The sequence below is a fragment of the Sphaerodactylus townsendi genome, linkage group LG05 (genome assembly GCF_021028975.2).
Source record: "Sphaerodactylus townsendi isolate TG3544 linkage group LG05, MPM_Stown_v2.3, whole genome shotgun sequence".
Classification (NCBI taxonomy): domain Eukaryota; kingdom Metazoa; phylum Chordata; class Lepidosauria; order Squamata; family Sphaerodactylidae; genus Sphaerodactylus; species Sphaerodactylus townsendi.
The window spans coordinates 17,431,949-17,458,060 of record NC_059429.1 but is presented as its reverse complement, the minus strand read 5'-3'; the positions used below and the strand labels follow the sequence as shown (position 1 = coordinate 17,458,060).

Below are 26,112 nucleotides of genomic sequence, written 5' to 3'. Positions count from 1 at the left end.
CGCTGGAAGGAAAGGTGAGTGGAGGGGCCAAACTGAAGGTGGCTCCGTGTGGAGCCACCTCTCTGGCTCGGTAGATCTTCGGGGCCATGGAAAATGGGTCCAAATGGCTCTTTGGGTGGTAAAGGTTGCCGACCCCTGCTCTAGAGGGATGCAGCAAGAGAAAGCAAAGGATGCTTAAACTGTAGTCCAATGTTTCAAAAACTGTAATCCAATGTTTCAAAAACATTTTGAAAAACCCAAATGTTTGAAAACAATGGCCCCTTCCGCACACGCAAAATAATGCGTTTTCAAACCACTTTCACAACTGTTTGCAAGTGGATTTTGCTATTCCGCACAGCTTCAAAGAGCACTGAAAGCAGTTTGAAAGTGCATTATTCTGCATGTGCGGAATGAGACTATGTTTGAAAAACATTTTGAAAAACAATGTTTGAAAAACATTTTGGAAAACCTAATTTTTTTTTGAAAAACCCAAATCCAGATTTGCTGGGCTGGATCCCAATAAAATATAACTGTTGTTGCAAAATTGCCTCAAGACCCCCTCCCCTTGTTGAGAAATGAATTGAGCCAATAAGTGATGCCAGGGAGTATTACTACTCTGCCTTGTGCTTATCCTGCATTGGAACTCCTTTAAATCTTCCTTTGGAAATGGACATTATGAAATGCTCTTTGAAAGCATACATCCCAGAGGCGGAGCAAAGGGGAAACTCTGCCTGGGGCTCGGCAGGCACCTCTGGCGCTCGCCCAAGTGTCGTAGGCAGCGCTGCCTGCCCCCGCCCCGGAACACCCCCCCAGCAACGCCCCTCTGGCTTCCTGGCAAATGCCTCCCAGTTTCCACAGCACCGTCTGGCCAGTTTACCCCCCACCCCACTTCATTGGTGCTACGCTTTACCTCCTCGATTACATCCAGCTTGGTTGGAAAGAATTGATTCATCTATGCCCTGTAGTTAATTAACAGCTCCGTTCAGTGATGACAAATGATCATGTCGTGTGCTATAACAGGCATGCTCCTTGTGGCTATAATTAATGTTGTAAACCCAGTTTCCACCATAACCGCCATTTTCACAGGCCCATAATATTTTGAATCATTCACTTTTCATGTTTGGCCTTTGCCCGATGTTCATTTAACGATGACAAAAAAGTGTTGTCCTTTTGGGGTTTAGAGAAAGTCAAAGGGACAAAAAAGAACTCTTTTGTTAATTATATCCTTTGAAGCCCCAAGTATTGCCAGCCTCCGAGGAAGGCTGGAGCTCTTCTGGAAACAATAGATCTCCAGACTATAGAAATGGTAGCGTTGAAGGGAAGACTTTGTGCATAGGGCCTCACTGAGATTCCTCCCCTTCCCAAATCCAGCTCTCCCCAGGCTTCACCCCAAAACTTATAGGAATTTCCCAGTACAGAATTGGCAACCCTAACCCCAAACAATTTTCTGCCTTTTGGAACAGTTTTCAATGTGATAAAGTTGCAGACTTTCTGGAAAAGGTTAAATACTTCAACTCCTTCTTTTAAAATTTGCCCTCCCGTCGAGCGTCACCCGCCATATATCAATTTCCTATATATAAAGCGTTTGCCCTGATGTCGAGTCGCAACCCAGAGCCCATTGCTGCCATTTTCTCCACAAAACATTTAAAATGTTTGGCAGACATTTTTTAAAAAACGTTTTCTTGGGTTTTGTCCACATTGAACAGAAAAATAAAATGTTTTACTTGGAAATGGTTCTTTTTTGTTTTGGGGGAGGTGTCTTCAAAGCTATGTCAACACGAGATCTGCTCATATTGGCGATTCTCATATCCTGTCGACATCTCCAACAAAACAAACAAACAAAGGGACAACAAAGTTCTAGTGGCACAGTGTTATGTGTCATTTAAAAAATGGTTTCGGGGGGAAAAGTTGCTAGTTCAGGGTTTTCAAAATAAAAAGTTTTGAGGAAAATTAAAAATTTCCCAAATGTTTTGAGCAAAAAGCAGAAACCCTGCAGGCAACGTTTTATTTACCTTCCTCAAAACATTTTATTTGTGTTATGTGGAAAAGGCCCAAGTTCAGTAGAGTCTGCTAGGACTGGCAATGACTCTCCAAGGTCTCCAAGGTCACAGGCGGAGGCCTTTTACGTCTCCAAGGTCTCCAAGATCTCAGGCAGAGGCCTTTCACATCTGCTGTCACCCGGGTTTTCAAATTGAGAGGTGAGGAATTGAACCTGCAAGCCAGTTAGTCTGGGATCCTTTTGGTATCCTGATACCCTTTCATTGTAGGGATTCAAAGAGCAGGTTACAGCTCAACTGTTAAAGTAATCCTGGGCCCTTTCCCCACTCACTGTTTGCTGCGCGCTAATCTCCCCGAGTAGCGCGGGGTCCACCTGCACTCCCCACTACAGGGGCAGCAACAACGAAGCCGCCCCGACTCTGCTGCTCTTGCGCCCCCTCAGCACGGGTCATTCTGGCGCTGCTCAAAACGGCGCCTTTTGATGACCCTGTGCGGAGCGCGAGGCAGTGGGGAAGCCCGGGAACACGACCCTCACGCTAAAAAGGTCCTGGACCAGACGATACTGACGTCATTTTAAAAGTGGGGAAACGGCCTTAATTGCCCTGCTGTAGCTAAAAGATCCATCCTGTTCTTCACAATGGGGAAGAGACCGGAGAGTTATTGTAGGGTGGTCCTTTTTGGATGATACAATCACATACACCAGGAACCTAACAACAGTGCACAAATCACTATGGTTGCCAGGCCAAGCCTGCCAATTGGCAGGAGAGCTGAGGGCAAGGACAAGGAGGGGGGTGCGTGTGATGCTGCTGACGTTGCTAGATCGCCTCTTGGTAAAACTCATATATGACAAAGGGTAGCTCTGGGAATTGCCAGAAATGTATGGTAAATCCACAGTGTTTCCACAATTGATTCCTAGAGCTACTCTGTATCACATTTAGATTTTACTCAGAAGTGATGTAGCGATATTGGTGACATAGCTGGTTTTTCTTTTATTTTTCTCCCACTGCCACTATGAGTGGCAATGAGTAACAGGGCTTGCCAGTGGGAGTGGCAAACACCTGCACAACCACAGCACATGTTATCTGCAATCCTTTCCATATGTGTAGTGGCCATGTTGTGTAAACAGGGACAGTGTGCTTGTCCAAGGCTGGTCCTTCTCCAGGACTTACCAAAGCCACAGCAGGTGGATATGACCCTGGTCCCAACCTTCAGACTGCCTGCTGTTTCTGTGACCATCCCGATGGCATGAGGGCCCTACCCAGGCCGATGGCATGAGGGCCCTACCCGGGCCAGGGCCTTTAGAGCCCTGGTCCCAACCTGGTGGAACATTCTCCCCTCAGCCATCCGGGCCCTGCAGGCCCTAGAACAGTTCCGCAGGGCCTGCAAGACAGAGTTGTTCCGTCGGGCCTTTGGGGAGGTCGGCCGTCGAAAGTGCCGCCCCCCGCGCCCCATACTCCACCTTGGGAATTCTATATTATGCTGACCGCCTGATGGGTTTGGCTTTGTTGATAACATAAACATAAAATTCTATCTGATTGTAAGATGGAGGTTGATTGTTTTGTTGGTTGTACACCGCTCAGAGCCCTTTGGGGATGGGGCGGTATATTAAATCTGATATTTAAATAAATATAAATTAATAAATATGGGGTCAGACAGCAGGCCAAGAAAGGAGGCTCCAGGTCTTCTCCAGAGTGTGGAAGTAGGGTTGCCAACTTTGTACTGGGGAACACGTGAAGATTTTGGGGGTGGAACATAAGGAAGGTGGAGTTTGAAGAGGGGCAGGACTTCAATGGGGTATAATGCCATAAACTCCACCTTCCAAAGTAGCCATTTTCTTTTGTCATTCGGGGATCAGTTGCAATCACAGGAGGTCTCCAGCCACCACCTGAAGGTTTGACAACAATATAAATTTGTCTCCAATGGCTTAAACCACCAACAGCGTGGGTAATTTTGTCCACAATGTATAATACACAATTTCATAAGCAATGGCTTATACAATGTGATTTTCACAACTTTATACATTTACAATTGGTATTTGAATGAGTACAATTACCGGTATGTACAAAGTACAAAGTACATTTACAATGAGTGCAATTATGTACAAAGTACATTTACAATGGATAGCGTATAAACCATTGCTTATGAAATTGTGTATTATACATTGTGGATAAAATGACCCACGTTGTTCATGGTTTAAGCCGCTGGATACAGATGTATATTGTTGCCATTATTCTGGTGTATCCATCTCCTCCCCTTCCTTTCTTACAAGACCAGCTGGAAGTTGGCAACCTGATGTAGAAGATAGATAGGCTAGAGGAGGAGGGTCAAGAGACGGTTATCTGCCTACCCTCTCTGCATCTGAGGTCTTTGCTGGTCCTGGGGTCTCAGTTGGAGTCATGGAGGCAGACCGCACTACAGAAGGGAGCTAAGGTCGATTCGGTTCCCTTCAGTGGGGGGCGATTCCAGGCTGTCCGCACAGCAACTTACTTGACCCCCTGGAACCGAGCTAAGTGGGCGGGATCATCTTGGTGCCTGTTTCGCTCCTCGATTGTGATTGGAGCTTGTGTTACCATGGGAAACGGGAGCGTTCTTTCCCCCCCAGTTTTTACAGTTTACAGTTACATGCCCGGCCACGCACTCCTCCTCCTGCTTTCTGCTTACGCGATGCCACAAAAAAGCTGCTCCCTGATTGGTTTGAATGGATGCGAGGTGTCGTTTCGATGCATCCGCACTGCGAAGCTTCGAAGCGGTATCGACCTTGTTCCAGCAGAAAGGTTCAGTTCATAACTGCGACAGGGATGTCGCAGTTCTGAGGGGGGGGGGGAACTGAGACAAAACAACGTTGAGCTCAGTTGCAGTGCGGATACACTGAGGTGAACCTAAATAGAAACCAGTACAACTCTGTCAGTGCGGAAAGCCCCATAGAGGACCCAGAGGTCATGGACTCCCTGGATCCCCACAGTGCTTCTTTCTGTGTGCATTCAACTTTGGTATGCACAGACTGACCACTGAATTTTTCAGGGTTCCTGTTCATGTATACCAAAGCTGTATACACCTGGCAAACAGACACATTGCCCCTGTTTGCACAATAGGAGCACAATAGGATGGATTATGAGTAGCATGTGCTTTCATTATGGATAGCTGGTCAGCTCCAAGTACATTTGACAGTAGCATTTATTTCATTTGGTTGGTTTGGTTGATTTGATTTACTTCTAGGGAACGATGTTGATTGTGGCTTTAGATTACTGTATTAATCATTGCTAGGACATTATCTCAATATTGTTATTGTATTATTGTTATATTGTTTGGCATATTATGCTATTATGCCTATGTTATTATCATGCTGCTGTTGTATGAAATAGTATGTTGATGCTTGTTATTAATTACTAATTGTTATTGATTGGTTAACCTGATGTATAATGATTAAGCCTTTACTGAACTGTTGTCTCATGTGGGGCTTGTGAAATTGATATTATTACTGTTTACTTTTGTTGTATTATTGTGTATTGTTGATGTATTATGATGTACACCGCCCTGAGCCCTTTGGGAGAGGGTGGTATATAAATTAAATATCAAATCAAAATCAAATCAAATTTATTTGTGTGCCATGTGCTTATCCTGCCTTTGCTCCAAGGAGTTTGGGGAACTGTACGTTCTCCCCTCCTCCATTCTATCCTTACAACAGCCTTGTATAGTAGGTTAGGTTGGGAGAGGAGCGGCTGGCCCAAGATCAGCCACTGAGCTTCCATGGAAGAGCAGGGATTTGAACTCGGCAGTCCCAGATCCCACAGTGTCCCAGAAAATTGACTCCACACACCACTTCTTTGTTTTTCTGTCCTTTACCTTCTTGGGGTGCCACTCATTGTGTGCGCAACAGAAGTTCAGAAGTGGCTTGTAGCGTTGTGGGGCTGGATGAGTGGGTGGGTGTCCCTTGTGGTGCCAAAACACACAGAGAAAGAAGTCCAGCTGCGCACATCCAGTCCCCTGTATGTATATAAATGGACTTCCTGGATCACAGCCATTCAGTCAAATAAAGATTAAGGAGGAGATGGAGCTAAGGCAGGAGAGCGGACAACGTAGAAGAGCTTTGGAAAGGGAAGTGGGGAGGCCCAGGTAAGGGGGGAAAGAGTGAGGAGGTGGCCGATGGGGATAAAGTCTACCCAAAAGCAAGTGGGGATGCAATTAGGGGCCAGAAATGGTCTCTAGAACTGAACAAGGATGAGATAAGAGGAGAAGTATAAAGATGCTAATCACGCCAGCGTGCACAGCAGGAACATGTTGGGGTTGAGAGCCAGGCAAGGTTTGAGAGCATCATGGGAATTCTGAAAGAGAATCGTGTAATGAAAATCCGAGGTATGGGTGAGCCGAACCATTTGGTTCGGCTCAAAAGAATTATGTGCTGGCAGATCACAGTGGTCTTATTCCACTCCACCCAAACTCTCAAGCGGCTTCCACAATCCACCCCAGGAATAGAGAGTCTCTGCTTTGCTAGGCCTCTTGGCTTATCTCCCAAAGTCTCTGATGCAATGCAAGGAATTCAAAAGGACACTGTTTGTGCTAACCCCTCACCACGTCAGAGATTTCTGGAAAAGTGGAGGGCCCGGCCGGGTCTCAGTGACATTGGCAGGATGTACTGAGCCTTTGCCTCACATGTTCCAAATGCTCATACAACAGGTGTGCAGTTTTTTTAAATTGACATTGTGCTGTATCAGTTGCCAATGGGCACGTGAGGCAAGGGTGCAGACGGGTTCACCAACTGTATATTGAACAGGAAGGTTGGGCATAATAGCCACCACTTGAGAAGGATATAATGTGAGCCACTAGATGTACCCACAGTAGGTTATAGGCAGTGGTGGGATCCAAACATTTTAGTAACAGGTTCCCATGGTGGTGGGATTCAAACTGTGGCGTAGCACCAATGGGACTGGGTGGGGCACAACGGGGGCATGGCCGGGCATTCCAGGGGCGGGGCATTCCGGGGTGGGACTGTGGCAAGGACGCAGCCGCTGCGCCACTCCTTGGGCGGGAAACAAATGCACGCAGGCGCAGGCTGCCACGCACGCTGGTGCACCTCCTGCTAGACTGCTTCAAGTTCTGCGCACTACTGCTGAGAGGAGGGGCGTAACTAAGGCAAAAATCACATGGCAAAATCACCAATGATCACCCCCTCTCGGCACACACAAATAATTAGTAACCTACTCTTGGGAACCTGTGAGAACCTGCTGGATCCCACCTCTCGTTATAGGTATGGGGTAGCCAGCTTACATGTGGGGTTGGAGATCTCCCAAACTTACAACAGACTACAGAGGTTAGTTCTCCTGGGGGGGAAAAGGCTCCTTTGGAGGGTGGACCCTCTGGTGGTGGTAGAAGGAGGAGTAGTAGTTTGGATGTAGGATTCATACCCCCCTTTCTCAAAGGGGCTTACAATCTCCTTTCCCTCCCCCCACCCCCACAACAAACACCCTGTGAAGTGGGTAGAACTGAGAGAGCTCCAAAAAGCTGTGACTAGCCCAAGGCACCCAGTTAGCGTGTGTTGGGAGTGCACAGGCTAATCTAGTTCCCCAGAAAAACCTCCACAGCTCAAGTGGCAGAGTGGGGAATCAAACCCTGTTCTCCAGATTAGAGTGCACCTGCTGTTAACCACTATGCCACTGCTGCTCCTGCTGAGATCCCTCCCCAAACCTCATCCTTCCAAGGACAGGAATTTCCCAACCCAGACCATTAGAACTCAGGGGCATGGCATCCAATGAAAATTATGGGCAAGAGATTCAGGACAGGAAGGAAATATGTCTTGACTCACTGTGGAGTTTGTTGCCAGTGGATGTACTGAGGGCCACAAGCTTTAAAAGAGGAATCAACAGATTTATGGAGAAGAGGTCCATCAGTAGTTACAAGCCAGGGAAGTAGACGGAGACCTCTGTGTCCGGAGGCAGTAAAGCTCTGAGTACCAATTCTAGGAGACAATATCAGGAAAAGCCATGACTTCAGTGCTCTGTTTGTTGGCCCTCCAGAGTTCCTGATTTCCCCCCAAGATACTATTAGGATGTTTTATTTCTGCTGAACCTGTTTTTTTTTTTTAAGAAAATGCAAAACTAGTGATCTTTTTTTCCCCAAGCTGGGGATAAAGATGTTTTCTCTTGCCTGGCCAGAACAAGGACGCATTTTATTTTTCCCACCTGACTTTAAAACTTTCTACTTTCATTTTTCCCCACCTGCCATTTTCTGCCACTTGACTTCTCCATGCAGCCTGCCATTTGCTGAAAATCCCCCTGCCGATTCTCATTTTGAGTCACTGTAGCTTCAAAGAAATATCATCGAAAATTTTACACAATGCAAAAAACTGTACATAGCTGAAATTGGCAGGAAAAGCTAACTTCAATCAGAGGGGAAACTGTACCTGGGGTGCCACCCACCATACCACACCTCCGTACTGGTAGTCAAGCTTTGTTAATTCTCAGAGTCTCTTCTTTCTTGTTGAAGTTGTCTTGGTGTTTGTGAATTTCTATGGCCTCCCTGTGCAGTCTGACAAAGTAACCTTCTGAATTGTCCAGAATTTCAGTGTTTTCAAATAAAATGTTATGTTCATTGTTGTTTAAGACATGCTCTGCAACTGCAGATTTTTCAGGATGGTTAAGCCAACAGTGTCTTTTGTGCTCCTTAATACGAGTCTGAATGCTGCGTTTTGTGGTTCCCATGTAGACCTTTCCACAGTATGCGATAAACACCAAAAGCAATCCCCAAGGGCATGCTAAGTTAATGAACAATGGACTCCACTCAAACGCAGGATTTACATTCACCAATACTACTGCTGCTTCTAGGTTATGAAAATGTGAATCACTCCCCGGACTGATGAGCCCCACCCGCAATACAATACTATCAACCACATCTTTGCATAACAAGTTCCACCCAAACACTTACTGATTGGTTCCCCATTCTGGGACATGGACAATCTATACCCCAAACATGCCCTTCTCTCTGGACACAGTGTCTCTCTCTGTGATACACCTCTGAAGATGCCAGCCACAGAAGCAGGGGAAACGTTAGGAACCCCATGGCCATGGCCACACAGCCCGGAAAACCCACCACAACCACTTCGGAGTGCTTTTTAATCTTTGCCCTCTGTTTTACAGATTCCCAGATTGTAAATTGATGTTTACGTTTCCTTAGCTCATAGAGATGTGGTGAGTCCTCTCGCTGTCTCCGGACTCTCACAAGCAGATCTTTTCAATCTTGCAGCTTTAAAAAGGATAACTGTCTTAAACATTGTAGATTGATGGCTTAAGGCAGTGATGGCGAACCTTTTCGAGACCGAATGCCCAAATTGCAACTCAAAACCCACTTATTTATCGCAAAGTGCCAACAGAGCAATTTAACCTGAATACTGAGGTTTTAGTTTAGAAAAATTGGTTGGCTCCAAGGTGTGCGTTACTCAGGAGTAAGCTTGGTGAAGCAACCATACAACGCTTCAAATGTGTGAATCATGACTCTAGGAGGGTTTACTCAGAAGCAAGCCCCATTGCCCGCAACCGAGCTTACTCCCAGGTAAAGGATCATGCCCAGGCCAGCCTAGATGTGTGTGTGGGGGGGGTGATTTTCCGCCCCCCCCCCACCCACACATGACGAACTCTGTGCATGCGTGCCCACAGAAAGGGCTCTGAGTGCCACCTCTGGCACCCGTGCCATAGGTTCGCCACCACTGGCTTAAGGGAACGCACTCCTTCTTGATAAGTGCTAATGAGTCATGGCTTCGGAGGGAGCTAAGAGGGGTCTTCAATGCCCTTCATTTTTTTTTCTTTAGCCTACTCTGAATCATTGTGCAAGGATGTGGGAACAGTAAAAAGAACACTTCTGGGCATAGTTGAGCCCAAACTCTATGCTTTTGTGGCGTTCCCTGGAGAAGAAAAGCACAGACCTGGCTTGCGCACGAGGCTGTCTTCACAAGATTTTTTCCCCTTTGCCGAGGCATTTTCCTAATCACAAATTCTCAGCACAAGCCCCTTTTGTTCGCTGCCGTAAGCCAACCTTCATGTTGCGGCAGCTGCCCAGATGTTCCCTATCAAACTCCAAGCCATGCCAGCAAACTTTGGCACACATGAAAGAAGACTGAGTAATAGGCCTCTGCAAATACCTTCTCTCCCTCCCCACCCCGCCCCCCATTTCTGCAAGTATTTTAAAATGCTAATGGGTTCCACTCAGTTGCAATCTCCAAAAAAAGAGAGAGAAAAGGCTGCAGGGCTGAGTCATGTGAGTGTCCAGCAAATTAACAGTTAAGGTCTATGAGGCGCCTCGGTGCTGCAGTGCCCTGAGGGTCTTGTCTGGAGTTCTCTAACCTTGAACCACTGTCATTCCCTTTCCTGCTAATAGCTTTCCAGCGGCTGAGCCAAAAAAGCCTCAGTGTTTCCTTGCTTTCCAAAATGAAACTGAGCTCCACTCGTCTGTGAGGCAAATGCCATGTTTTTTCCTCCTCCAGGACTGCGGAGGATGATGTTGACATGAGCGTTGGGGCTGGCCCAGTTCCTTCAGCAAACAACCTTTATGCATTTTTTTTGCCCGCCCTAGAAAGTAAGGAAAATAAATGAAGTATAATTCTCATCAACAGCTTCATGCTGAACAGGCTCTCTTCTTCTTTGGCAGTGGCATAGCTAGGGAAAATGGCGCCCGGGGCATCCCCCTGTGCCCCCCCCCCGCCCTACTCACCTTAGCCAGGTGGGGCAGCCTGGTGGGGCAGAGCCTGACAGGGCCAGGCCGAGGGGGTAATGAGGAGGGATGTGGAGGCAATTTTTCAACCCCCATGTGACCAATGTCATGTACCGCCACAGAGGTTTTGATCCCCAGATGGATCCCATGAAAGCTCATGGCTTCTGCTCTTTCTCTGCATCAAAAAACATTCCTTAGGTTTAGGGCCTTATAAGAAGATAGTGATTGGATGGTGGTTGTTAGAACTTTAAAAAAAATCCTGCTTGGCAGTTTAACTATTGGATCACTTTCATCAGCTTTAGCTCGAGGGGGATATATCATGTCTTGAATCTCACATGGCTATATCAACATTAGGCACATTAAGACCCATTCTAGACTTGATCTTAGCCAAGAGACCGAGAAATGACTGCAGTCCTCCCACCACCAAATAGACCCTTGAAAATATGGACAGAAGAAGCAAGCCTTTATTGGCATAGACAACAGTACAACAGTAATAAAAACGGATTAAAAAGCATATACAATACAGGAAATAAATGTTAGGTCGAAGGAAATCTACTGGCGTTTAGTAATTTCCAGGAGAAAGTCTGCCACTGTCATACAGAGAGAAGGATCAGGGTTGTCCAACAAGTAGTGTAATCTAATTAAATCGGGGAGATGGGGTAAATGTAAAGGAGTAAGATTCACACACTTGAATCTGACTTCCTTGAATCTGAGACAGTGTAGTAATTGGTGGGCCAGAGTTTCAACTGAGCCATCGTTACATGGGCACAATCTTTTAGCCTTTTCTTGCTTATTAAATCTGCCATGTAACAAGGCAGAAGGCATAACATTAAACCTGGCGAGCATTATGGCTCTCCTTTGAGCCGGGTTTATTAAGCAATACAGGTAGTGTGCCAAGTGGCCCTGTTCAAATGGGAGAGAAAAATACAGGGGGGAGCACGTTTTCTTGGCTGCGGTGATTAGGGTAGAGAACTCTCTATCCAATAGTTGACCTTTTAATTTCCTATAAGCTTCTGAATAGGACAAAGGGCAAAGTGAATCCACTGACAGTCCAATAGAGGCAATTTTTTCTTCAATTATGGAAAACCAGGGGTTGGAATGGGTGTCAGAGAGCAGACGGTGGACCAGGGAATTACAGTCTGAGAGAAAGTGAATTTGCAGCCAGAATCTAAAAGTCCTCAGCCAAGCGGCTGATTCCAAGGAGTTTTGACCTAACTGCAGACAAAGAGCTGCATAGGGCACGCAAAAAAATATGAACAGGAACATCTCCTGCACCCTATTTATCGTCCATCACCCAGCCAAAACTTCATCAGGCCTTTTCTGTAGCTCACTTTGATGCCCTCCACTCAACTGTACTATCTGGGAGGTTTTGAAATATACCATCGGAGTTGATGGGCTCAGAGTGCTGGATAGACCAGCAGAAAACAGTTTATCTGTTAAACAACGAATCCAGCAATGCTCTAGAGCAAACAGCCAGGTTTTTATGCACGTTCATAAACAAACGATCTTAATTGTGCTGTGTACTTTGTACTTTAATTTTTGCATTTTATTTTAATCTTTGTACCAAGCCATTAAACGTTATCTGTATCTATAATAAATTTAGTTCTTAGTTCTTTGTAAAGAGGGCACTCCAAGACATTGTGTAAAATGTCCTCAATTGCTTTGTTCCCACACATACACTTGCAATTGGATGCTGGGGCATGAATGAACAGTGTGCTACATACCGCCATTGGGATGGCTTGAAATCTCAAATTTGTAAATGCCATTCTAAAGGTAAAAGTTGTCATATTCACTGAATATGGTAACCTGACATCCTTTAAAAATTTTTAAAAATGAAACAACTAGATTATTAAACCTCTGTCAGTTCACGCATCCATGTGATAAATCCAGTCCCTTGCATCAAATCAAGCCTGTGAAAGTCCTGCCTCTTCAGTTTTTTGATTCTTGGATAGGTATCTATGAAGCTTCATCAGATTGCTTGCTAGGAAACTGAGGTAAAACTGAAAGGACAGAAGGGCGGAGATCAATGATTTAGCATTTAGCTTGGCTAATATGCATTAAGCTTATGGTTCAAATCTACATTGTATAGCTGTCCTTTCTTAGGGACTGGTTTAGAACTATGCTGCAGACTCATTATCAGTTCATGCTTCTGAATTCCATATTATTTGCTGTAGCCATCATGGTTTTGTATCCATGTTTAGTTCTGTATCATGCATCTGATTCAGTTTGCAGTGTACAGTTTGCTTTTGTGGTGCATTGTGCAGTAATACCTTCCAATAAGCCATTTGATTTGCATCAGTGACACGTTAAAGTTCGCATCTTCTTTTGCAACATTAGGATCCGTTCCCCTCCCCCGAATAATCTTGATTGGAAGCAATAAACATCGATTATCCCTGCAAGAGGGAAGGCGGCTTTGCGTTTCCATGGTAACCCATGAGGCCTTGCAAGCCGGGACGGGCCCAAGCGAGCCTCGGCTTTTCCCAGCCCCGGGGGCGGAGTCGGGGGACGTGGCAGCGGAAAGCGGGCCGGGCCGAGATGGGGGACGCCATGGCCGGGGACTGGGCCGGCTTTTCGGAGCAGGAGCTGCGGAGACTCCAGGGAAAGCGCCCAGGTAATCCGAAGCAGCGGTGCAGCTTGCTCTTGTGCAGCAGGGCCCGATCCTCGCAACTTCGGAGCAAGGGCGCTGAGAGGAAGGCGGAAGTGCGAGAACCGTGCAAACAGGAATGGCCCGCTTGCAATATAACGTCGCATTGCATAGTAATTCCTGGGTCTCCCCAAGCGGCTTTTGGTTGCTGGGTCGGTCTGTGTTGCAGTGAGGATTGGGCAAGTAAGAGCGTCTCTGTTCCCGAGAGGCCATCCAGACATGCAGCAGGAGTTCCGTGTCTAGATCTGGTGGGGTCTTGAGAGTCTCGCCAGCCCCTCAGTTCGGAGTCTTCAGTCCAAAGCCTGATCAGTCTTTGGAGCAAGCAAGGGGTCGGAGGGGAAACCTTAGGACATGCTCTGCAGTCCCCTTTGCCTCCCAGGGGTCTTTTCTGGACCTCAGATCCGTATGCAGGAGGAGGTGGAGGGCTGCCTTGCCTATCCTGCAGTGTCAGTGGTTCTCAATCTTCCTAATGCCGCGACCCTTTAATACAGTTCCTCATGTTGTGGGGACCCCCAACCCTAACATTTATCCATTTTGCAGATGGAGAACACTGATGCAGAGAGTCTTAGGCAGTGGTTCTCAACCTTCCTAATGTCGCAACCCTTTAATACAGTTCCTCATGTTGTGGTGACCCCCAACCCCCAACCCTACATTTATCCATTTTACAGATGGAGAACACTGATGCAGAGAGTCTTAGGCAGTGGTTCTCAACCTTCCTAATGCCCCGTCCCTTTAATACAGTTCCTCATGTTGTGGTGATCCCCAACCCTAACATTTATCCATTTTACAGATGGAGAACACTGATGCAGAGAGTCTTAAGCAGTGGTTCTCAACCTTCCTAATGCCCCGACCCTTTAATACAGTTCCTCATGTTGTGGGGACCCCCAACCCTAACATTTATCCATTTTGCAGATGGAGAACACTGATGCAGAGAGTCTTAGGCAGTGGTTCTCAACCTTCCTAATGCCCCGACCCTTTAATACAGTTCCTCATGTTGTGGTGATCCCACAGCCTAACATTTATCCATTTACAGATGGAGGCACTGGTACAGAGAGTCTTAAGCAGTGGTTCTCAACCTTCCTAATCCTGTGACCCTTTAAGCTGGTTCCTCATGTTGTGAAAGGTATTTGGCCCTACATTTATCCATTTTACGGAATGGAGACACTGATGCAGAGAGTCTTAGGCAGTGGTTCTCAGCTACCCTGTACGTCCTTTAATACAGTTCCTCACGTATTTGGGTTTAAGCCTAACATTTGCAGATGGAGAACTCTGATGCAGAGAGTCTTAGAGCGGTGGACGCCGGCCCAGCCTATGCATGGCCTTTAATACAGTTCCTCTCATGTTGTAGGTGACCCCAGCCCTGCATTTATCCATTTTACAGATGGGGTACTGATGCGAGAGAGTCTTAGGCAGTGGTTCTCAAAGCGCTACCTGTCTTGACCGCTATTACAGTTCCTCATGTTGTAGGGACCCCAACCTAACGATTTATCCATTTTACAGATGGAGAACACTGATGCAAGAGAGTCTTAAAGCGAGTGGTTCTCAGCCTATAATCCTGTGACCGCTTTAATACAGTTCCTCAATGTTGTAGAAGCTGACCCTTCAACCCTCGCAAACCCTACATTTATCCATTTTACAGATGGAGAACACTGATGCAGAGAGTCTTAGGCAGTGGTTCTCAACCTTCCTAATGCCCCGTCCCTTTAATACAGTTCCTCATGTTGTGGTGATCCCCAACCCTAACATTTATCCATTTTACAGATGTAGAGAGTCTTAGGTGACCCCTGGGAAAGGGTCGTTCGACCCCCAAAGGGATCCCGACCCCCAGGTTGACAACCACTGTGCTATGTGAAACCCAGCCCGATTTGACCTTTCCATGCCACACTCCCTAGGAAAGCAGCCTCCCTAACCCCTAATGCGTATCGCAGTGAGCAAGCCAAAACTTGCTAAGAAGTCCATGTTTGTAAAGGGAATAGGATTGTAGTTAAAGGGAATGATTCAGTAGGGTGGTTCGATGAAGGAAACAGGACTGTAATGTGTGCCACTGTTTATTGTATTATCTTGCTGTGACTGCATACCCTCCTGCTTTGGTAATTCCATTTTCGGTACTGCTTAAAGGTCATGCCTTGTGCTGAATTTTGGATGCATTGTATTGTATTTTGTAAACACCGTGTGTTTTTTAAAAAGGTCATTTCTGACCCTTGGGGTGACTTCACTTGACAACGTTTACTAGGCAGACTGCTTATGAGGTGGTTTGCCGTTGCCTTCTCCAGTTCTCCTCATGTTACCCCCAGCAAGCTGGGTAGTCATTTTGCTGGTCTCGGAAGGATGGAAGGCTCAGGCCCCTTCCGCGCGTGCGGAATAATGCCCTTTCAATCCACTTTCACAATTGTTTGCAAGTGATTTTTGCAATTCCACACAGTAAAATCCAGCTTCAAAGTGCATTGAAAGTGGATTGAAAGTGCGTTATTCTGCATGTGCGGAAGGGGCCTAAGTCAGCCTTGAGCCGGCTACCTGAAATCAACTTCTCCCGGGTTCAAATCTAGGTTGTGAGCGGAACTTTTAACTGCAGTGCTGCAATTTACCACTTTGTGCTATAGGTCACCTATGCATTCTTTATTAGTCTATTATTCATAGGTCGCCTGCAGTCACCTTTAGCATTCTGAAACAGGGTGGTCTGCACAGCCACCGAACTGTCTGTCACAGAATAGCTGCTACAGGAGGCAGGGCCACCACAAAATGGCAGCTGAGGCGTACTTTCAGTCACATTGTGGAAATCCTTGTGCTGTGGTGGCAGCTGCTGCCAAAACACAGTTTTCAAAAATCTGCACAGCCAATCTATGGCCCCTTCCGCACACGCAAAATAATGCGTTTTCAAACCACTTTCAGAACTGTTTGCAAGTAGAGTTTGCTATTCCGCACAGCTTCAAAGAGCACTGAAAGCAGTTTGAAAGCGCATTATTCTGCATGTGCGAAATGAGCCAAAGTTCCATTGGCCAGTCATCAACTGGTCTTTCCCACTTAGTGAGCACCCGGAAATGTTTCAACAGGTGCCATGGTGCTCGTGGGCACCATGCTGGGGATCCCTGACTTATGTTATTTGGTTGCAATGTTTTGTATATTGTACACATACATACAAGAAAGGTAGACTATGAATAAATGTACAAGAAAAGGTAGACTATTGATAAATAAAATATTTGCACACGAGAGCACGAAAGAATTGTGAGGAATGTGAGAGAATACTTGATAACATACTGTTCTGTAAGTAAGGATTTGGGTTTCATTGTCAAGTAGACTTGGGTGTCCATACCTGTTTGTGTAGGGTCCCCTCCCCCCAAATCTCTTGTACTTCTCCTCACAAGCAATTGTGTAAAGTCACTGTTCCACACATAAGAGGGTACTTTAAACTCATTTGTATTTACACAGAACTTTCAGAAGCGCCGCCCGAACAGCAGCATCGTCCATCTTCTATAAACAAAAGTCGGCAACAGCTGCAGCGCAAAAAGCCTGTGCAGCAGTTATGTGGCAAACCAGAAACACAAGATGGGGCAGTCTTGGCACCTCCAGAGCAGCGGCTTTCTGCACCCAAACCCTCACTGTCTTCTCCCCAGACATCTGTGCCGCCGGCCCAGTCTCCTTCATTCAGAGAGCAGCGCGGTGCCATAAATCAGCGGGTTCAACCTGGACTTGAGCAATCTTCCAACGGAGACGAAAGAACTCAGAATCACTCCACAGAGCCGAGCTGTAACCCTGAAAGAAAGAAAATGGAATTGTTAGTAAGTCTAATAATCCTGCAGTATTGGTGTTGTTCCTTCCAGATTGACTGGTGATGTACATGGCAAACTGGAAGACTTGTGCCAGATTGTGCCAGTGGCTTTTAGGGTGATATCTGGCAACGGGACCTGCCTCAGACTTCGAGGGGCACCTCGCCTTGACCGAGACAAACCAAGTGGCAGCCGGGCCAGGACACAAAAATAATAGGTCAGGTGGAGCTGCAGGCCCTGGGTTTGGTGGTAGATTTTGGCAGCCAAGTGTGTTAGTCACATTATCGATCCCTGCCTAGGAAAGGGCTCAACTTAGTTTTTAATTTTTTTTATTGTATCATTTGAATATTCCATTTTATATTAATACTTTTCTTCATTCGTTTTCAAACAATACATTTCCCCCTTTCCCCCCCTGTATTTTCTTCATAGTTTTATCAAACAAACAGCAGTAAGTTCATTCTTTGTAATCTCTTCTCCCATATCTCCTCATTGACTCCAGCTTCTTTCATCCAGTCCGCATATATTGTCCATATCTTCAAAATTTCACTCTGTTTATCTCGCCACAGTTTATTTGTTGTTATTATATCGAAAACGTCCAGTGTCACTTGTTCCCAGATATATTCCAACCATTCATTCATTCATTCATTCATTCATTCATTCATTCATTCATTCATTCATTCATTCATTCATTCATTCATTCATTCATTCATTCATTCATTCATTCATTCATTCATTCATTCATTCATTCATTCATTTATTTATTAGATTTAATATACCGCCCTATCCCAACAGGGCTCATTTCTGGATTGTCCATTTCTGGATTGTCCATTTTTTCTTTTCTTTCCAGCCTAAAGCTATTGTTGCATGTGCTGCCTTGATCATTATTTTATACATATAGCTATATTTTTTTTATCTACCCTTCTATCCTCCATTGCACCCATGAACATTAAATCATTATTTATCCCAATATTAATCTTCACCAGTTTCTCGATATATAACAATACGGTTGTCCAAAAATTTTTCACTTCTATAGGGCCCAACTTAGGAGACCGCTTCAGCTGAGGCAGGGCTCCAAGGCACTTCTGGTTGGGCGAAGAGGTAGAACAGGAGGAGCAAGCCAGAGAAGGGGATCGGAGGGGTGGATCGCCAGCAGACCAGAGAGGATGTAGTATCCCTGCTCGGGCAGTGAGAAATAGAAGAGGGAGAGGTGAAGGAACAAGGTGGTCTAGTCTGAGGCTTTGCAGGTCCTCCACTGAAGGGAAGGTTATTTGGCCTTGACCAAGGAAACCATTGCAGTTAATGAAAATGTTGATCCTTTCTTATGTTGGGGTGGTTTTATGTGTAGGGCACCGTACGATCAATTCTCCAATCTTAGGGGCTGTTTCACAAATTACCTGCGTAGTTTGAGAATTTACCTGTGTAATTTGAGACTTCAGTTACAAAACTAGCGATCAGTACAGAGAAATTACGCTCTCAAAACAGTGTATCGCGATCGACAAAAACAGGAACCAGTAATGAAATAATCTGTGCCTTAATTATATTATAGTTTAACATTGAAGCCAATTTTAGTATTTAGTCTCATTACTGCGAGCAAAAGCTTTAACTATAGTGCATAATCGCGCTCCATACACTATAAACCAAAGTTAAATGAGGTGCGTTATCATGTACTACAAACCAGTTCTAATTAATACTCAAAACAATAATGCAGAAATATACAAAGTGCACTACAGCACTTTAACCATATACAAACCAAAAGTCCAAAGTCCAAAATAAACTTTACGGTATGAATCCTTAGTGTAGCAGAATCCTCTTCTTTATTGTGGTGATTTTTCTGACAAGATAATTTTCCTTAAGGCTCCATTCGATTTGGAAGTTAATGACACATAATTGTGGAAATTAACTTGGCTTTTTACGCCTCAAGAGCCTTTCTCATTTGGAGACTTATGTCCTGTTGAAGGCTAATTGTCTGGAATTGGAGCACCTTCCCTATGAGGAGAGGCTGCAGCGTTTGGGACTCTTTAGTTTGGAGAGGAGGCGGCTGAGGGGGGATATGATTGAAGTCTACAAAATTATGCATGGGGTAGAAAATGTTGACAGAGAGAAATTTTTCTCTTTCTCACAATACCAGAACCAGGGGGCATACATTGAAAATGCTGGGGGGAAGAATTAGGACTAAAAAAAGGAAACACTTCTTCACGCAACGTGTGATTGGTGTTTGGAATATGCTGCCACAGGAGGTGGTGATGGCTGCTAACCTGAATAGCTTTAAAAGGGGCTTGGACAGATTTATGGAGGAGAAGTCGATTTATGGCTACCAATCTTGATCCTCCTTGATCTGAGATTGCAAATGCCTTAACAGACCAGGTGATCGGGAGCAACAGCCGCAGAAGGCAGTTGCGTTCACATCCTACATGTGAGCTCCCAAAGGCACCTGGTGGGCCACTGCGAGTAGCAGAGAGCTGGACTAGATGGACTTTGGTCTGATCCAGCTGGCTTGTTCTTATGTTCTTATGAATTGCCTGATGGCTCACTTGTTGCTTCCAATCACAGGATGACTTAGCTCAGTGGAGGATGTCACATCTAGAGTCTGAATACTGAATATTATACCTGGCATATAATTGCCTTTTAGGACAAATGATGAAATTGTGACTCTCAAGATTTATGGGCAAGATCAACTAAACTGCTTGATGAAGTGGGAAAACCCAGCCACGAAGTGGGCAATACTTGAAACTCATCCCATTTTTGGACTGTTCAATTCCTGGTTGTGCACTTTTGACGTATTGAATTCATGGTGACATTTTGGCTTTGTAGTCTAGTTTGCATTTGTAGGCTAGTTTGTACGCTTTTGGTATTCAGTCGACACATTCAGCAATTTGTGTAGCCTTGGTATAGTATCGTTTCTATTTTTGTTGCTTCCTGATTCGACATAAGTCTGCTCTGTGGTTGTGTGTTCGTCCATGCTCGGGTGCAGACATTTTTAAATCACGTGGAACAGAAGCACTACGCAGGAGATGTTCCTGAGTGAATGGTTCTAATCTGAGGGTTAGTCTGGATGCTGAAAATAAAGGCAATTTCTTGTTCACTGTGTTGTTTTGTCAACATGTAGGCAAGAGAAGCCTCATTGGGAGGTCCTTCAACAGGAGCAGAAGCTTATGGAAGAAAAGAACAAACGCAAGAAAGCTCTCCTAGCCAAAGCAATTGCTGAAAGGTATGAAGGCTCTTTTATTAATCACTGGCCAAACCAAAAGGCATTTCCTGTACGGTTCTGCTACACTTGAATTAGCTTCAGCTGTCTCATTTTCTCAGCATTGTCATCTAAACACTTATTTCATGGGCCTGTTAAGATGAAATCCGTTTATTGACTTCTGGAAGAAACAAGCTTGCAAACAGCTTGTTTCTTTTATTTGTTTTTGTTTGAGGCTGTGGTCCTTAGGTACCCTCTCTTGGGCCCCTTCTGCACACGCAAAATAATGCGTTTTCAAACCACTTTCACAACTGTTTGCAAGTGGATTTTGCTATTCCGCACAGCTTCAAAGAGCACTGAAAGCAGTTTGAAAGTGCATTATTCTGCATGTGCGGAATGAGCCTTGGAAATAATGTCTGTTGAAAACAGTGGGATGTGCTTTTATGAGAATGTGTGTACTATCATGGTTGAAAAAAAACCTTTAAGGTACTATCATTAATAAGCAAAGAAAGCTGTTTGAGAGCAACCGGATCTCTGCAATGGATGAATATGAGTGTCTGAGTTTTGTTACTTAATGTGGTCTGACTCTCTGACATACCACTGAAATTTTGCTGTAGAAGTAGAATGAAGAGAAGAAGAAGAGTCTGAATTTATACCCCACCTTTCTCTCCTGTAAGGAGACTCAAGGTGGCTTACAAGCTCCTTTCCCTTCCTCTCCCCACATCAGACACCTTGTGAGGGAGGCGGGGCTGAGAGAGTTCCCAGAGAACTGTGACTAGCCCAAGGACACCCTGCAGGAATGTAGGGAGTACGGAAACAAATCTGGTTCATCAGATAAGCCTCTGCCACTCAGGTGGAGAAGTGGGGAATCCAACCCAGTTCTCCAGATTAGAGTCCATCTGCTCTTAATCACTACGCCACGCCGGGAGCTGGGAGACAGTTTCATGTTTTGCGTACCCTGTTTTTCAGAGACCATTCTGATACTGATGGGTGATACTGAAAGTTGCAGAAACACTGAAGCCCTGTGCAGACAGCCTGTCCACGCATTGTTGTGTTGTGTTGTGTTGTGTTGTGTTGTGTTGTGTTGTGTTGTGTTGTGTTGTGTGTGTGTGTGTGTGTGTGTGTGTGAGAGAGAGAGAGGCGGGGGGGGAGGTATGCTGGTCTGGACTCTATGCAATTACTGAGTCACTTGCACAAAACGAATGGGCGGAAATGCCCACAAACTTGCCCCTTTTCCATGATCAGTAACATTTATAAAGCAGTATCATTTATCATGGGGAACAGGAGGTATGTGCAGCACTTTCTGTGTGCATTCACTCCATGTAGGCAACTAGGGGATTACATGGAGTCAAGGCCAGAGTGCTTGTGCTTGCTCTCCCTACCCAAGTTATGAGTCAGTGCCTGGATGGCTTGCCTGCCCGTTAGCAGACTTGTTAAAAACATCATGCGTCACCAGACATCTCTCCACAACTGAAGATCATAGTTGTTTTAAAAATAAATCTAAAACATAGATTCTCTGATCCTTTCTCTGTAGGGAAAGCACACGCTGCTTGTACTAAGCTGTCCTCTGCACTTACGAGCGAAGAATAAATACGGCTCTAAAAATGCCAACAAACCTCTGAGCAGCTTTAACAAGCCACAAATTCCCCCCACATGTTACAAAAAGATTGCCCGTTTCTTCCTCCCCCAGGTCCAAACGAACACAGGCCGAGACAGTGAAGCTGAAACGGATTCAAAAAGAGCTCCAAGCTTTGGATGACTTGGTATCCGCTGACGTTGGGATCCTGAGAAACCGCATTGATCAAGCCTGTTTGGACTACTCCTCTGCTCGGTGAGAAGTGAGCAGAGAAGAACCAACTCCAGGGGTTGCTGGAGGAAACGGCCATCTGCTTTGGGGTGGGCGAGATGGGGAGGCCGACCGTTTCCTTTTGTTTGGCACGAGTCTGTCTGCTTTTTAGAAAAGTTTGGCGTGCTGTTCTTGGTCACCATCTTGAAATGTTTTCTTACTGGCCTCTCTCTTCATTCCACTTGGGTTTATTCCCGGCCAAGGCTGCTTAACAATGCAGCTCCTTCTCCGTTGCTATAGGCAGATATCCCTCACAGGCTTTATCCTTTGGACTTGAAACACTTTAAAAATGACTCCGCAAGCCCAACTAATATGCCCAGTTTAGCAAAACAGTTGTGTCGTCAAGCACAGGTGTCAATGCACCTGTGTCGTCAATGCACAGGTGTCAAACTCGCAGCCCTCCAGATGTTATGGACTACAGTTCCCATCATCCCCTGCCAGCATTATGGGAACAGTAGTCCATAACATCTGGAGGGCCGCAAGTTTTACACCTGTGACTCCTACCCAGAACTAGGTGCTATCTAGGTCACAAGCTATGACTTATCTCCATCAAGTCATTCAGGTGTCTGAAGAAAGAAGCAGAGTTTGGCTATCCTGAGATGGAAGCACAAAACTGTGTGATTCATTGAGGAAGGCCTCTTTGTGACTATTGCTGTATATTGGCTGCAGCCTTGTAAACTTGGTTATTAGGAACACAGTGTGTTACACACTTCTCTCTGTGATAACACCTCTGAAGATGCCAGCCACAAATGCAGGCAAAACATTAGGCACAAGATCTACCAGACCATGGCCACACAGCCTGGAAAACCCACAACAACCAGTTGGTTATTACCGTGTTTCCCCGAAAATAAGACAGTGTCTTATATTAATTTTTGCTCCCAAAGATGCGCTATGTCTTATTTTCAGGGGATGTCTTATTTTTCTGTGTTCTGTTCATCGGGCATGCTTCCAAACAAAAACTTTGCTACGTCTTACTTTCAGGGGATGCCTTATATTTCGCACTTCAGCAAAACCTCTACTACGTCTTATTTTCAGGGGATGTCTTATATTCGGGGAAACAGGGTAGTGGTTTTTTTGCAGTGAAGTTATGAGAACATATGCACCATCTAACATTAAAATAGATTTTTTAAACAAACATCTGTAAGAGCTTTGGGTTGGTACCTAAGGAGCATTTGAGTAATGCTTGGGACTCTGTGGAATTGACAGTCCTTGCAGGGCAGTCGTAATCGTAATTATACCATTTTAAGTCCATTGAAGTCAATGGGCTTAGAAGGGTGTAACTCTGGCCCCCTCCACATGGGCCAATAAACACGGGTGTAGAAGGGTAAAAAAAGGTTTGGGGGGGACCTTCACACAGATCTCACCCCTAAAACAAGTCTGCCCTGTGTTATTTTCCCCAAACTGGGTTTTTGAGAATCGCGCTATTTGCCAGTCTTTTCAAAAATCCCAGGTTCCAGCCACTCGCGAGCAAACAGCCGGGCAGGAGGCGCTTTGTCCGCCTCCCGTTTTCCTTTTTTGAAATGTTTGCGGCTTACATCTGCATAGTTATGCAGGTGCAGATGGTCATATGAGACATCAGCATGGCTTTGGGGGTTCATGTGTGCATGCCAGTGTAGCTGTGCATGGGTGGGAAGTAAATTTTAAAAAAGAGATACGTCTCTGTGCGAAGGCGCAACAGCAACCCGGATTGTTTCCATGGGCTCCAATCACTGCCTGCACGGATCCATGTGAACGTGAAAACAGGAATATGGGTCGCTTTATCCCAACTGCAATCCGTTATACATTTGCTGTGCAGAAAGGGCCTTTGAACAGCGTTATTTCCTGAAGCCTGTTAATTTTAGGACTGAATTAATTTTATTTATTTTTCTTCCTGGCCTGCACAAAGCTGGCGTAAGCAAGCAGAAAAAATCCAGCTCAGTGAATGTCATCAAAGTATCATGTTGAATAATGCACAAAATAATGGTTTGGACAGTGTGTAAAAATGAGTGATAACTGTCATATTCGTTTGGGACTATCTTATGCGGAAGCAGACAGTTTTCTGAACTACTGCACCTTAACTGACCAAACTGACATCTTGATGTGAAACGGAGTATAGTAGAGTAGTTATGAAAACAGACACACAATCTAACATTAAGAGAGATTTTTAAAAAGCAAACTTGCCACTAAATCAGTGTCATACCTCGATAGCCACAGAATCTGGCAACTAGTCAAGGTTCCAGATTCATGGGCCCTTTCCGCACGGGCCAAAACCAGCGCCCTAGGGATGGCAAAAACGCTGTCCTAGGGAGCTGTTCGCATGGGGGGTGCTCCCCCCCAGCAGCACAAAGCTGCTGTTTCCCAACCTCACTCCCTGAGCAAGGTTTTCAGGAAACAGCGGCTTCCAACCGCTGCCGTGTGAACGGCAGCGGCTGGAAGGCGCCATGTTCCCCGCACCATCCCTGCAAGCTTCCCTCATCTCCTGGCTTCCGGCTCGTCGCAGAGGCCAGGGGACACCCCCCCCCCCGGCCTGCGACTCCAGAGCTGTCGCTCCAGCCTGTGGGGCGTGTCCCCTGGCCTCTGCGACGAGCCGGAAGCCAGGGAACGAGGTAAGCTTGCAGGGACGGCGCAGCCTGTGCAAAGCCGCCGCCGCCGCCTGCCGCCCTCCCAGGACCGTCCATGCAAAGCGGTCGGAAGTGAAAGCGTCGGCGTCATTTACGCCGATGCACCCCCGCACTGTTGCGGTGCAGAAAGGTCCATGGTCTCCAAGAAGAAAGGAAATAATACCTGTCCCAGGATTTTTGGAGGGACAGGCGTAATAAAAATTCATTTTAAGATTATTACAGAAGGACAGTGTTTTGCAGATTACAGTAAGTGATCTGTCCCTGATTCTTGAACTTGTGAGCACACTCTAGGATGCCTGACCACAATTTCAAAGCCTACTGGATGCTTTGTTTTTTGTTTTGTTTCAGGAAGCGTTTTGATAAGGCAGAAGCAGAGTACGTGGTTGCAAAGCTGGACCTCCAAAAGAAATCGGAAATCAAGGAGCAGCTCACGGAGCACTTGTGCACGATCATCCAGCAAAACGAGCAGCGCAAGGCCAGGAAACTGGAGGAGCTGATGCAGCAGCTGGAAGTGGTAGTGGACGAAGAGAGCCTGGAACTCGAGATCGAGGTGGAGCAGATGCTGCTGCAACAGGAGGGGGGCGCGCTTGGGCAGGGGGTCCAGTTGCGGAAGCCTGTTCCCCCTGCTGCAGAGGTTACAACCCCCCAGGGTAACAGCCAAGAAGACAAGATCGAAAGCCTCCAAGCCGGAGGTTCGGAACAGTTAGTGGAAAAGACTGCAGATTCTTATTCTGGGGACCAGGGTCATTCGATGAGATAGTATGCTCTTGCATCCAGATTGAGAATTTGGACTAATTAATTCCACCAAGATGCCCTTTTTTTTTTCAAAACATTTAGCCCAGGGGTCAAGAGCGGGTGGATTCTAATCTGGGGAACCGGGTTTGAGTCCCTACTCCACCTGATTGGCAAAGGCTTATCTGGTGAACCAGATGTGTTTCCACACTCCTACATTCCTGCTGGGTGACCTCGGGCTCGTCACAGTTCTCTCAGCCCCACTTACCTCACAAGACGTCTGTTGTGGGGAGAGGAAGGGAAAGGAGTTTGTAAGCCACCTTGAGTCTCACAGAAGAGAATGGTGGGATATAAATCCAAACTCTTCTTCTTCTTTATTAATGATAGATCCTGGAGATATCTGGGGCTAGAGCTTTTAAAAATGAACTGACCAGTCCAGATTCTGTTTGGATGCAACAACAAATTATCTAACAGAGCCTGCGTGGTGAATTGGTTAAAGGTGGTGGACTCTAATCTGGACAACCGGGTTTGATTCCCCCTTCCTCCAGATGAAGCCTGCTCACTGACATGGACCAGACACAGTTCTCTCAGACCTCTCTCAGCCCATGCAGAGGCAGACAACGGCGAACGACTTGCTAACATCTCTTGCCTTGAAAATCCTACAAGGC

General features: G+C 45.9%; 1 protein-coding gene across 1 annotated transcript; it reads left to right on the top strand.

The window, feature by feature from the left end:
- Nucleotides 1-13,200: 13,200 nt before the first annotated feature.
- Nucleotides 13,201-25,632, top strand: GORAB (golgin, RAB6 interacting). Its single transcript, XM_048498186.1, has 5 exons — nt 13,201-13,285; nt 16,745-17,090; nt 20,189-20,290; nt 21,957-22,097; nt 25,061-25,632. Exons 1-5 carry the CDS (start codon nt 13,210-13,212, stop codon nt 25,470-25,472), a joined length of 1,077 nt encoding a protein of 358 aa, XP_048354143.1. The 5' UTR covers nt 13,201-13,209; the 3' UTR covers nt 25,473-25,632.
- Nucleotides 25,633-26,112: the final 480 nt, after the last annotated feature.

Bases quoted from the DNA above. Each gene is read 5' to 3' on its own strand.
- GORAB (XM_048498186.1), top strand. From the start codon at position 13,210: ATGGGGGACGCCATGGCCGGGGACTGGGCCGGCTTTTCGGAGCAGGAG. The intron at 13,286-16,744 runs GTAATCCGAAGC...GTATTTACACAG, and splicing joins ACTCCAGGGAAAGCGCCCAG to AACTTTCAGAAGCGCCGCCC. The intron at 17,091-20,188 runs GTTAGTAAGTCT...GTCAACATGTAG, and splicing joins GAAAGAAAGAAAATGGAATT to GCAAGAGAAGCCTCATTGGG.